General features: G+C 37.7%; 3 protein-coding genes across 8 annotated transcripts in view; 1 reads left to right on the top strand and 2 right to left on the bottom strand.

Moving 5' to 3' along the window:
* Positions 1-2,598, bottom strand: part of LOC131130718 (voltage-dependent calcium channel subunit alpha-2/delta-4-like) — an 80,584-nt gene extending 77,986 nt beyond the window's left edge. For 3 of the 6 annotated variants that reach the window (XM_058074573.1, XM_058074572.1, XM_058074570.1), the window contains exons 1-2: positions 2,110-2,598; positions 135-812 (exon numbers count right to left, since the gene is read on the bottom strand). The gene's annotated coding sequence lies outside the window, so the exon portion shown is untranslated. The remainder of the gene's footprint in view (positions 1-134; positions 813-2,109) is intronic. The other 3 variants (XM_058074580.1, XM_058074579.1, XM_058074578.1) reach the window with 3 other exon arrangements.
* LOC131130721 (myoblast determination protein 1 homolog) lies at positions 60-2,896 on the top strand. Its single transcript, XM_058074589.1, has 3 exons — positions 60-776; positions 1,944-2,013; positions 2,112-2,896. Exons 1-3 carry the CDS (start codon positions 207-209, stop codon positions 2,327-2,329), a joined length of 858 nt encoding a protein of 285 aa, XP_057930572.1. The 5' UTR covers positions 60-206; the 3' UTR covers positions 2,330-2,896.
* Positions 2,897-8,510: 5,614 nt separating this feature from the next.
* Positions 8,511-13,695, bottom strand: part of cd82b (CD82 molecule b) — a 36,343-nt gene continuing 31,158 nt past the window's right edge. Inside the window, exons 7-9 of the mRNA XM_058075203.1 lie at positions 11,517-11,690; positions 11,030-11,113; positions 8,511-9,474 (exon numbers count right to left, since the gene is read on the bottom strand). Of these exons, the coding sequence (XP_057931186.1) occupies positions 9,397-9,474; positions 11,030-11,113; positions 11,517-11,690 (336 nt within the window). The 3' untranslated portion in view covers positions 8,511-9,396. The remainder of the gene's footprint in view (positions 9,475-11,029; positions 11,114-11,516; positions 11,691-13,695) is intronic.

Raw genomic sequence — 13,695 nt, forward strand, 5'->3', positions numbered from 1 at the left:
TGACCTCTCAGGTATAAGAGGGTCCAGGTCAGCGCGTGAAGGTCCAGAGGTGTCAGCGAGTGGAGTCTACGTCACACATCACACGCACGAACACGCATGAGCACACATTAACACACACGGACACACACCAGTACCGTTTTCCGCCTCCGATTTGGTCTGGATCTCGTTTCCGTTCGGGGCCGGTTCGGGTCAGGGTCGGAACCAGCATGGAGTTGTCGGACATCTCGTTCCCAATGGCGGCGGCCGACGACTTCTACGACGACCCCTGCTTCAACACCAGCGACATGCACTTCTTCGAGGACCTGGACCCCCGTCTGGTCCACGTGGGGCTCCTCAAGCCCGACGACTCGTCCTCCACCTCGTCGTCCCCGTCCTCGACGTCGCCCTCGTCCCACCACCAGCACCGCCAAGCGGACGAGGACGAGCACGTCCGAGCCCCCAGCGGGCACCACCAGGCGGGCCGCTGCCTGCTGTGGGCCTGCAAGGCCTGCAAGAGGAAGACCACCAACGCGGACCGCAGGAAGGCCGCCACGCTGCGGGAGCGCCGACGACTGAGCAAGGTCAACGATGCCTTCGAGACCCTGAAGAGGTGCACGTCGGCCAACCCCAACCAGAGGCTACCCAAGGTGGAGATCCTCCGCAACGCCATCAGCTACATCGAGTCCTTGCAGGCTCTGCTCCGGGGGGGTCACGACGACGGATACTACCCGGTCATCGAGCACTACAGCGGGGACTCGGACGCCTCCAGCCCCCGGTCCAACTGCTCGGACGGCATGGTGAGAGGCTGTTATTGGGATGTTATTATTATTTTCCTGAAACGGGAACCAAAACGATTTTTAATTATTTTGGAACATTCCTTCTATAATAGTGTAATATGTATTACAATAACATACATAGTACCTAATATACTAATACATTATTATTATTATTATAAGAACATTAACTTCATTATAATGTCATTATGTTACATGTAATGCAATCCTCACCAAAACTTCATTTACATATTTCAACCAGCATTTATCATCTTATTTAAGATGGAAAAATCTACCATAGCTGCTAATAATAATAATAATAATAATAATAATAATAATAATAATAGTAATAATAATAGTAATGTTAAATGCACTGTTTTAGCACTTCTTAATGATGATAATTATTATTACCATTTTAAATTGTACCGTAGCTGATCATAATACTAATATTAATAATAAAGAAAATTATAAAATACTATAAAAATAATAATAATAATAATAATGCAAATGATAATATTGTTAAATGCACTCATTTTAGTATCCCACTTTAGCTTTTTTTAAATGATGGTTATTATTACCATTTTAAATGGGCCATATAAAATATACTAGCTAATAATAATAACAATAATAATAATAATAATAATAATAATGTTACATTCACGCTTATATTAGTATATCATTAGCTCTTCTTAATGATCATTATTACCATTTTAAATGGGCCATAGACAACTCCTACCATTGCTGTTGCTGCTAATATTATTATTATTATTAATAATAATAATAATAAATGACTCTATCCTCTGATTATTATTATTGTTAATAATAATAATGTAACATAATTGTATTATTATTATTATTAACAGTAATAATTCAAATGGTAATCATCATCACTAAGAAGAGCTAAAAATTGTATTATTATTATTAACAATAATAATAATAATAATAAAAAATAATTTTTAGCTCTTCTTAGTGATGATGATTACCATTTGAATTGTGAGATAAGAGATATGGCTATATGTGCCATATTTACATATGGACTATATGGTCATTAATATGCACCGCCCCTACCTTCAATCAATCAATCAATGGATTTACTCACGTGGATAAAAATAAGCACGGGGTCCAGTGAATGAAATCAATGCTAATGATTATCGGATGCCAATGCTAATGATTATTATATTATCATCATAGACGGACTTCAGCGGGCCCAGCTGCCCTTCCAACAGGAGGGGAGGCGCCTTCTTTACCGACACCCCCACCGGTAAGAGAATGAAGCATATTTTGTCTTTGTAAATAAAGATTTTAAGCATATGTTGTTTTTTGTAAATAAGGAAATTAATGACCGATGCTTACGTACAGGTTCCGCGAAGGCCGAGCGACCCTCGGTGGTCTCCAGCCTGGACTGTCTGTCCAGCATCGTGGAGCGCATCTCCACGGACGCCGGCGGAGGCCTTGCGGCGCCCGGGTCGCCGTCAGCTGACCTCCGCGCCGGCGGGGAGGCCTCCGTCCCGGGGCCCGCACAAGTCCCGTCCCCGACCGGCCTCCAGGACCCCGACCTCATCTACCAAGTCCTATAGAAGGGGGGAAAAGTCCGTCGCGGTCTGGATGGCGTGTTTTATTTTCTTCTCGTTTGTGGCAGACATATTTAAGTGTATTTAAGTCGCTGCTAAAAATGCAAAATGGTCGACGCACTGCAACGCTTCCTTGTTTTCAGCCAATCACGTGTTCTTCCTGTCTATTTGCTGTTTGGCCACGCGTGATGACGATTGTAGTGACGATGAAGTGTCAGTCATCCACGTACATTCCTCTTCAGCAGCTTCACGTTCTCCGTGGCCACACCAAAAGCCCAAATCTGTCAAAAAAAAAACTATTCCTGAGGCCTCCCATTGGACTGATGGCCTGAACGCAGCACAGCAGAGGACCATTTGTCTTTGTACAGATCCAAGGTGTAAATAAGATGTATTTAATGCTTTCCTTTTCTTCAACTTTATATTTATACATGTCAAACGTAGGAGTGACACTCTAATAAATACTTTATTTATACAAATAACATTTACACTGCATTCATTCTTTTTGTGTAATTATATTATTATAATATTACGAATATTTGGAGCATAAACGCACGTTTGCTTGATTCGTTTGGAGCAGGGGTCTTCAGATTATTCCCATCCCAGATTATTGGAAGGGATGACCTAATTAATATTAATTAAATTAATTTTGGTGAACGATTCGACGAGAAGTACAGTACTGTATCCTGTACTGGACTCCCTGTAGGTCAGGTGGGCTGTATTGTATTGTATTGAGGGGAAACAGCGACCTCTTGTGGCGCAAAAGCAGTAAAGCACCCTTAGCACTTTTGAAGCAACTTCATTGCTAACTTGCTGACTTTTCGCCTCTCATTTCTAATATAAGAACCCGACGTTGCTATTACTGTGCACTGTGAGAGTACAAAATGCAGAATAATACGCAGAAAGATAGAAAAAATAGATATTTTACATACGCTAAATGAGTGATTTAATAACCGGCTAGCTTGTGCGGGGATCATATTTATGGCGGATGTCTCCAGGCAGCATAGTAACGCTATAACACCTTCAATATTAATCTTGTATTGGAACAACTTCAAGAATGCTAACAATGCTAACTCCCAGCATAGTGTTTGTATACGTAGTGTCAACCTGAAAATGCTATGCATGATAACACTCGCAAAAAAATGCTTGTTGGCATAGTTTTTAGAGGTGTCAATCCATGAAAAACACTTAAACATGGGACTATGATAATATTTTAGTATGTTAGCATTTCTAGCAAGAAATGCTTGCTAGAAATGCTAACGTCCAAGCAAGAAATTTCTAGCAAGAAATTCTTGCTAGAAATGCGAACGTCCTTTTCATTTCTAGCAAGAAATGCTAACATACTAACATGATCATGCTAACATGTAGCATGATAAATACTGCTGTTTTAATGTTAGCATTGTTAGTGTTCATAGAGCTAATTTCATCGATTCTATTCAGACTTTTGCAACTTATTTTGAACACAAACGTCGGCGTCTACGACGACTATGATAATATTTTAGTATGTTAGCATTTCTAGCAAGAAATGCTAACATGATCATGGTAACATGTAGCGTGATAAATACTACTGTTTTAATGTTAGCATTGTTTGTGTTCATAGTGCTAATTTCATCGATTCTATTCAGAATTTTGCAACTTATTTTGAACACAAACGTCGGCGTCTACGCTGACTATGATAATATTTTAGTATGTTAGCATTTCTTGCTAGAAATGCTAACATACTAAAACATGATCATGCTAACATGTAGCATGATAAATGCTGCTGTTTTAATGTTAGCATTGTTAGTGTTCATAGAGCTAATTTCATCGATTCTATTCAGAATTTTGCAACTTATTTTGAACACAAACGTCGGCGTCTACACCAACTATGATAATACTTTAGTATGTTAGCATTTCTAGCAAGAAATGCTAACATACTAAAACATGATCATGCTAACATGTAGCATGACAAATGGATTCTATTCAGAATTTTGCAACTTATTTTGAACACAAACGTCGGCGTCTACGCTGACTATGATAATATTTTAGTATGTTAGCATTTCTACAAAGAAATGCTAACACACTAACATGATCATGGTAACATGTAGCGTGATAAATGCTACTGTTTTAATGTTAGCATTGCTTGTGTTCATAAAGCTAATTTCATCGATTCTATTCAGAATGTTGCAACTTATTTTGAACACAAACGTCGGCGTCTACGTCGACTGTGATAATATTTTAGTATGTTAGCATTTCTACAAAGAAATGCTAACATACTAACATGATCATGGTAACATGTAGCGTGATAAATGCTACTGTTTTAATGTTAGCATTGCTTGTGTTCATAGAGCTAATTTCATCGATTCTATTCAGAATTTTGCAACTTATTTTGAACACAAACGTCGGCGTCTACACCAACTATGATAATACTTTAGTATGTTAGCATTTCTAGCAAGAAATGCTAACATACTAAAACATGATCATGCTAACATGTAGCATGACAAATGGATTCTATTCAGAATTTTGCAACTTATTTTGAACACAAACGTCGGCGTCTACGCCAACTATGATAATATTTTAGTATGTTAGCATTTCTAGCAAGAAATGCTAACATGCTAGCATGATCATGCTAACATGTAGCATGATAAATGCTGCTGTTTTAATGTTAGCATTGTTAGTGTTCATAGAGCTAATTTCATCGATTCTATTCAGAATTTTGCAACTTATTTTGAATACAAACGTCAACGTCTACGCCGACTATGATAATATTTTAGTATGTTAGCGTTTCTAGCAAGAAATGCTAACATGATCATGGTAACATGTAGCGTGATAAATCCTACTGTTTTAATGTTAGCATTGTTTGTGTTCATAGTGCTAATTTCATCGATTCTATTCAGAATTTTGCAACTTATTTTGAACACAAACGTCGGCGTCTACGCCGACTATGATAATATTTTAGTATGTTAGCATTTCTTGCTAGAAATGCTAACATACTAAAACATGATCATGCTAACATGTAGCATGATAAATGCTGCTGTTTTAATGTTAGCATTGTTAGTGTTCATAGAGCTAATTTCATCGATTCTATTCAGAATTTTGCAACTTATTTTGAACACAAACGTCGGCGTCTACACCAACTATGATAATACTTTAGTATGTTAGCATTTCTTGCTAGAAATGCTAACATACTAAAACATGATCATGCTAACATGTAGCATGACAAATGGATTCTATTCAGAATTTTGCAACTTATTTTGAACACAAACGTCGGCGTCTACGCTGACTATGATAATATTTTAGTATGTTAGCATTTCTACAAAGAAATGCTAACACACTAACATGATCATGGTAACATGTAGCGTGATAAATGCTACTGTTTTAATGTTAGCATTGTTAGTGTTCATAAAGCTAATTTCATCGATTCTATTCAGAATGTTGCAACTTATTTTGAACACAAACGTCGGCGTCTACGCCGACTGTGATAATATTTTAGTATGTTAGCATTTCTACAAAGAAATGCTAACATACTAACATGATCATGGTAACATGTAGCGTGATAAATGCTGCTGTTTTAATGTTAGCATTGCTTGTGTTCATAGAGCTAATTTCATCGATTCTATTCAGAATGTTGCAACTTATTTTGAACACAAACGTCGGCATCTACGCCGACTATGATAATATTTTAGTATGTTAGCATTTCTAGCAAGAAATGCTAACATGCTAGCATGATCATGCTAACATGTAGCATGATAAATGCTGCTGTTTTAATGTTAGCATTGTTAGTGTTCATAGAGCTAATTTCAGCGATTCTATTCAGAATTTTGCAACTTATTTTGAACACAAACGTCGGCGTCTACGCCGACTATGATAATATTTTAGTATGTTAGCATTTCTTGCTAGAAATGCTAACATACTAAAACATGATCATGCTAACATGTAGCATGATAAATGCTGCTGTTTTAATGTTAGCATTGTTAGTGTTCATAGAGCTAATTTCATCGATTCTATTCAGAATTTTGCAACTTATTTTGAACACAAACGTCGGCGTCTACACCAACTATGATAATACTTTAGTATGTTAACATTTCTAGCAAGAAATGCTAACATACTAAAACATGATCATGCTAACATGTAGCATGACAAATGGATTCTATTCAGAATTTTGCAACTTATTTTGAACACAAACGTCGGCGTCTACGCTGACTATGATAATATTTTAGTATGTTAGCATTTCTTGCTAGAAATGCTAACATACTAAAACATGATCATGCTAACATGTAGCATGATAAATGCTGCTGTTTTAATGTTAGCATTGTTAGTGTTCATAGAGCTAATTTCATCGATTCTATTCAGAATTTTGCAACTTATTTTGAACACAAACGTCGGCGTCTACACCAACTATGATAATACTTTAGTATGTTAACATTTCTAGCAAGAAATGCTAACATACTAAAACATGATCATGCTAACATGTAGCATGACAAATGGATTCTATTCAGAATTTTGCAACTTATTTTGAACACAAACGTCGGCGTCTACGCTGACTATGATAATATTTTAGTATGTTAGCATTTCTTGCTAGAAATGCTAACATACTAAAACATGATCATGCTAACATGTAGCATGATAAATGCTGCTGTTTTAATGTTAGCATTGTTAGTGTTCATAGAGCTAATTTCATCGATTCTATTCAGAATTTTGCAACTTATTTTGAACACAAACGTCGGCGTCTACACCAACTATGATAATACTTTAGTATGTTAGCATTTCTAGCAAGAAATGCTAACATACTAAAACATGATCATGCTAACATGTAGCATGACAAATGGATTCTATTCAGAATTTTGCAACTTATTTTGAACACAAACGTCGGCGTCTACGCCGACTATGATAATATTTTAGTATGTTAGCATTTCTACAAAGAAATGCTAACACACTAACATGATCATGGTAACATGTAGCGTGATAAATGCTACTGTTTTAATGTTAGCATTGCTTGTGTTCATAGAGCTAATTTCATCGATTCTATTCAGAATGTTGCAACTTATTTTGAACACAAACGTCGGCATCTACGCCGACTATGATAATATTTTAGTATGTTAGCATTTCTAGCAAGAATTTCTAGCAAGAAAAAATCCATGAAAACACTTAAAAATGGGACTATGATAATATTTTAGTATGTTAGCATTTCTAGCAAGAAATGCTAACATACTAACATAATCATGGTAACATGTAGCATTATAAATGCTGCTGTTTTAATGTTAGCATCGTTAGTGTTCATAGAGCTAATTTCATAGATTCTATTCAGAACTTTTCAATTTATTTTGAACACAAACGCCGGCGTCATTTTCAGGGACACTTGTTATTAAACAATGATACAATGATAACTTGCCAATGGTTCCATTATCATCATCATCATCGGCTTTAAGCCTTTTAGTGAAGGCATCTAAAGTCAATGGAAAGATGTAACATCCAATATCCACAATGTAAAAAGGATCTGAGTGAATGAGATCGTGTATGTGCTAAGTTTGTACAGCAGAGGGCGCCATTGTACAGCGGAACAAGACACGCCTAGCCAACAGTTAGGACACGCCCAGTCCAAAGTTAGGACACGCCTCATTTATAGCTAAATGTTTAATGACAGTTATTGGCAATTTCAGCGACATTTTTTCGACAAAGTTTGTAAACTACAGAGCCTCCATGGTGACATAGTGGGAGAAAAATGATGGGTTAAAAAACAAATACAAATATTTGTGTCAGCTGGCTACAGTTATTACGTTATCTCGAAAACTATGTAACGCTACAGACACTTAAGACCATAAATGGGTGTGAAAATGTGAAAAATACGACATTTTTTTAATGCGTCCTTTTTATGTGTGTCCTGTCATTTCTCTTTTTGTTCCACAAATACAGTAAAAAGACCATCTTTCACACATCGTTGCTAATGGTGATTAATCATGATTAATTAATTTCTCAACTGATCAATTTTATTACAATTCTTCATAATTCATAAACTACTCCATTCTAATTTGCTCAATTGATAAACGCTTTTAATGAAGGTTTTTTTTACGGCGACTGTATGCTGCCACCTGCTGGTCATCGACGGTACTACCGCGTAAACGCAACCCCGCTTCACTTCCCCTGAGAAAGTACCTCGTCTAATCAGTGGATTATTTCAAAAAAAAAAAAAAAAAAAGCAAAGCAGACAAAGACAAGTGGATTCATGTTTAATACTGCTTTTTCTGAAAGATGAAAAATATGCGTTTAAAAAAAAAAAAAACAACAGCTTACAAATCCACATACTTTGCAGTACTTTTTCTTGAACATTATACAAAAAAAGCCTTCATCTCCCATTAAGTTAAGAGCAAAAGAACAAAGCGTCCGGTTTCCTGCGTAACGAATGTGTTGAAATGGAGTAACGGACACGTAGAATGACTAAACTGGGCAGGAATCAAAAACCGAGACGATGGGATGAATATTGAAATATTGAAATCATAAACAAACGATGATGAGCTGCCGTGTCGGAGTGAGTGTCGGACCCTCTACACCGCAGCAGCCCCGCCCCCGCCCCCGCCCGCTCACTCACTCACTCACTACCCCTACCCCCCCCAGGCAAGGAAAGGCCTCGGCGTCACTATGAAAATCTGACTTAAGTGCTCTCTCTTCTCTGCTGAGCGCTTCACTGACATCACGGAAGACGGAAACTTGTCAATTATGTCCAACGAGCGTGTCAAACTCCATGTGTGTGTGTGTGTGTGTGTGTGTGTGCACGTGTAAGAATGTGAACGTTTTAGAGCCACGTTGAAAAAGACGTTGAGAATAAAGTGGTACATTTAGGGGAATAAAAGTATCCGTCTATAATATTACGTGTTTTTTCCTCAATAATTTACTCCGTTCTCGAAATCTCAGATTATTTGAATACTCGGGCATTGCCTGAGACAGCTATGAAAGTGGGGTCCTCGGGCAAAAATTCTTGTACAGCGTATATATATCGTACATGTAAGACTTTATTCTCAAAGGTTTTGTGGTGGTTTTTGTCAGTGTGGTGCTAATACAGGCCGGTGGGAAGGAGTGCATGTGGTGTTGTGTACTTGTCATCAGTACTTGGGTACTTTGGTGTAATCCTCCTGAAGAACACTCCTGCACAGACACATGGAGAGGATCATCCCGAGAAGCTGCAGAAAGGGGGGGGAGCCAAAACAGTCCGATGAGATCTTGGTGGTTTGAAGGAAGTCAGTCAGTTGCTCGAGTTATTTCCTTTAAACTTAAATAGCCAAAAACTTACCACTTCCACACTGATAGGGAGGATAACTTTTAACTGTTATTTAACCTTCGCGGGCCGCGTGTTTGAGACCCCTGGTCTAACACAACAGTCTGACCCACAGTGCCATCTTACTTCGAACACTAAACTCACCACACAGCAACTTATGCCTCACATATATATATACAAATATGTACCAATATGAGTTTAAAAACGGTATACACCCTTATGGTATTGCATCTGAGCAAGGCATTGTTTGGGGAGCTGCAATGACCTCAGCCTCCCTATGGACTCCAGGTCCTGTGGCTCCCTCTGGTGGACAGAGACGGCAGTTCAGCTCCATCCACCATTTTTTGTGCCACTTGTCCTTCAATTAAATTGTTTGCTCAAACAAAATGCATTATGATTTTTGCATTTTTTTTTCACTTTTTAAACTTGTATCAGTACATGTTTTTAGCCCAATCCCGCTCAAGTTCTTTTTCTCAATAATAAGGAGACAATCTTATGCAATGTTGTTATACAGCATAGAAGTATACAAGGCCAAGTGGGGCCCGCAGGACACTAGTTTGAGGCCCCCGCCTTGATATGAAAGTTTAATGTTAGTTTGATATGGATGCTGTATGGTATCATGTACCCAGAAAAAATTATTACGTTTGATTCATGTTCATGTTAAAGGTTAAATAACTGTTAATAGTTATCCTCCCTATCCGTGTGGAAGTGGTAAGTTTTTGGCTTTTTAAGTTTAAAGGAAATAACTCGAAGGCTACCGTTTAGGTCGCTAGCTCTCTAGTTTGCGAGTTAGCATGTGTCTCAAGACCCTGCAGTTGCGCAATATGTTGTAAATAAAAAGAGTATAAATGTGACTATAGTCGTGTTTTGTCATGTCTACAGGGCTCTAATAATGCTTTGTTCATTTTAATATGAAAAAAATCATTTGTCTACCCACCAACTATATGTGCTTTCTTAAGTTTTTATTATTTGCCGTTTTATTATTATTATTATTATATTTATTTATTACTGATTGATTGATTTTCTTTATTCTTGATTTGTTTATTTATTTTTCATCTTATTTTGTGTAGAAAAATAAAAAGTGAGATATTTGAGAACAGTGGTATATTTTATCAGAGCTTTTATTGTAGAAAATCGGAACCAAATCACTGAAAAATTTTGTATATCTGTTTTTAATAAATGTGTTTTTTTTATTTTTTTTGGAAAACCTGAAAACCAGTCTCACCCAGACCCTAGCTCCAGTGGCCCCCAAGTAATTTGAGTTTGAGACCCCTGTGCTAGACTGTTAAATATAACGATCTCCTGTGTATTCCAGTGGGTCGACAAGCTTGTTGTGAATTGGACTGATATCCACTTAGCCACACCGCTGAATAAGTCGCAGGGTTCAAAGTTGTGGCGTATATGTGGGAATGTATTTATTGATTATTGATTTATGATGATGATAAGGGGGTGCGACGTACCTCCACCACCGCTACTCCAACACAGATGCCTAGAATAACTCCACAGTTGTCCAAGAGCCATTTCTCCACGCTGGTTATGCAACCCTGAAGGAGAACGGAGGAAGCGGAGGACAAAAAGAATGATTTCACAAAGGCAAAAAAAAAAAAGGGTAGCACACACAAAGGAGAGATGAATGGGATCCAAGCCGGACGTGAGCGGAGCCTTTTTCAAAACACAACGATTGAGTTTGGGCCGAGTGGCGGAGGGGAAGAATAACACAACACGGCCAAGCGAGAGACGTTGTGGAACAAGATGGAGACAATGGCACAGCAGCGTTTTCCTGGTTTTGAACACCCATGGAGGAACATGCAGGACGCACCTTGTGCTCACCTCACATGACCAAAGTACACAATATTTCATTCTTCTAATATCTATTTGAAGTTCTACTGATCATATTTTATTCCATTTTAAGGTACTCTACACATGTAGAGCACCTTAATCGCGTACCGTGTCGTAGACAGGAAGTTCTGCGGACAGGTGCTCGCACAGGCCCTCCGTCTTGATTTCCGTGCCGGGCAGCGACTCGTTGCGACAGGAACACGAATAGAGGTTCAGAGAGCTGTTCCTGATCCAAGTGTTGTCGGACCAGTTGCCAGGCCCCGTCCACCCACAGCACTTCATCTGGGATGGGGAGTGAGAAGAAACAATACTGGTATTCCAGTCACCGTAGCACCAGAGACCATTGCATTAGGTGGAACGTCTCATGGAACCAGGATGCTCCACATCATAAACACGTCGAATGTAGCTTACGTAATCTGCTTATGCCGTATGCCAGGGGTCAGCAACCCGCGGCTCCAGAGCCGCATGTGGCTCTCCAGCCTCTTTGTTGCGGCTCCCTTTGCAATGCTTGAATATTTTTTAGCACCCGTGTGGTGAAAATGCACGTCTTTGTTATGAGTTTACAAAAATCCAACTTTGTGTGAGACCATGAATGCATCCTGACTGAGTTCTGACTGGTGACTGAATGAGCAGACAGGATGCTATCCAGTTCTCTCTGACAGGTTAACATGAAGGGAAATGAGTAATACTTTGAGTTATTTGAGTTATTAATTATTATTAATGAGTTATTTGACGATTCTAAAAAATAAATTAGAGCTCATTTAAAAACAAAAGTTTATCTCCAGTACTAGCAAGAGTACTCCAACTCGTCTTTTTTTTCCCCTCCAATGTTGTTTTAAACATACAACGTTTTGCGGCTCCAGGCTATTTTTCTTTAGTGGGCAAGTGGGTGAAATGGCTCTTTTCATAGGAAAGGTTGCCGACCCCTGCCGTATGCTATATAGAGAAATGACCAATACATAAACATTGATTTACATTGAAGAAGTACATTTGAAACACTTCTATGCTAGGACTACGTTATGCTAGCCATAGCATTTCAGTATGTGGAATCAAACTATGGAATGGATTGAGTAAGGGAATCAAACAATGCACAACGATGAGCCAATTCAAGAAACAATACAAGCAGTTGATGTTTGCTAAATACAAGGATGAAGAGTCTTGAACCAGTCATGATGTGCTATATATATCACTATATTGACACGCACTATGGTACACATTATGGCATTGGATGCTCATATCACCGAGTACTTTGGTACGTGACAAAAATAAAATAAAAAATAAAATAACAAAACATAAAAAAACTTAAATAAATAAATAAATAAAATAAAATAACAAAACATAAAAATAATAAAAAAATAAATAAATAAAATAAAATAAAATAATTAGGATTTAATAAATCCTACCCCTCCATCTGGTACTTTTACAATCAGTAACTGTTACATTTGTTCACTTCCTGCTTTCCTAATATAGTTTAAGTTTTTTTTGTTTTTATTTTTTTTAATGTTTTTTTAAATTTTTTAAATGTTTTTTTTTTATTTAATTTAATTTTATTTTATTTTTTGTTTTGGACCTTTGAACCCATCTGCCTCGAGCAAGAGACCCAATCTGGCAGCCACCAAACCAAAACCCCACAACGCCTTGGCTGCATTCTGTCCATAAAAGTAATGGTAATGGTAATGGTAATGGTAATGGTTTAATTTCATTTGAACATGCATTGGACTCTTAGGAAAAAAACAATCAGACTGCACTTCCGGAATAACAAACAAAAACAGACTGTGTACATATATTTATACTGTTATTCTGTATATTTTGTATTTTCATATTTTGTATTTCATATTTTGTATTCTCATTCTTTTTTAATAGATGTGTATGCACCTACTACACCAAAACAAATTCCTAGTATGTGTTTGATCATACATGGCAATAAACCTTTTCTGATTCTGATCTGATTCTGATCTGATTCCAATTGAGTGCATCCCATAATCAGTTCCCAGTTCCACATGTCCAAAAGGAGTAGGAAGAAGCAAAGCTTATTAAATCCTACCCCCTCCATCTGGTACTTTTACAATCAGGAACTGTTACATTTGTTCACTTCCTGCTTTCCTAATATAGTTTAAGCTTTGCTTCTTCCTACTCCTTTTGGACATGTGGAACTGGGAACTGATTATGGGATGCACTCAATTGGAATCTGATGCATGTTCAAATGAAATTAAACCATTACCATTACCATTACCATTACCATTACCATTTTACTCGACACAATGTATCCCAGTGTTCCCACAATACA

Source organism: Doryrhamphus excisus, chromosome 6 (genome assembly GCF_030265055.1).
Source record: "Doryrhamphus excisus isolate RoL2022-K1 chromosome 6, RoL_Dexc_1.0, whole genome shotgun sequence".
Taxonomy (NCBI): Eukaryota; Metazoa; Chordata; class Actinopteri; order Syngnathiformes; family Syngnathidae; genus Doryrhamphus; species Doryrhamphus excisus.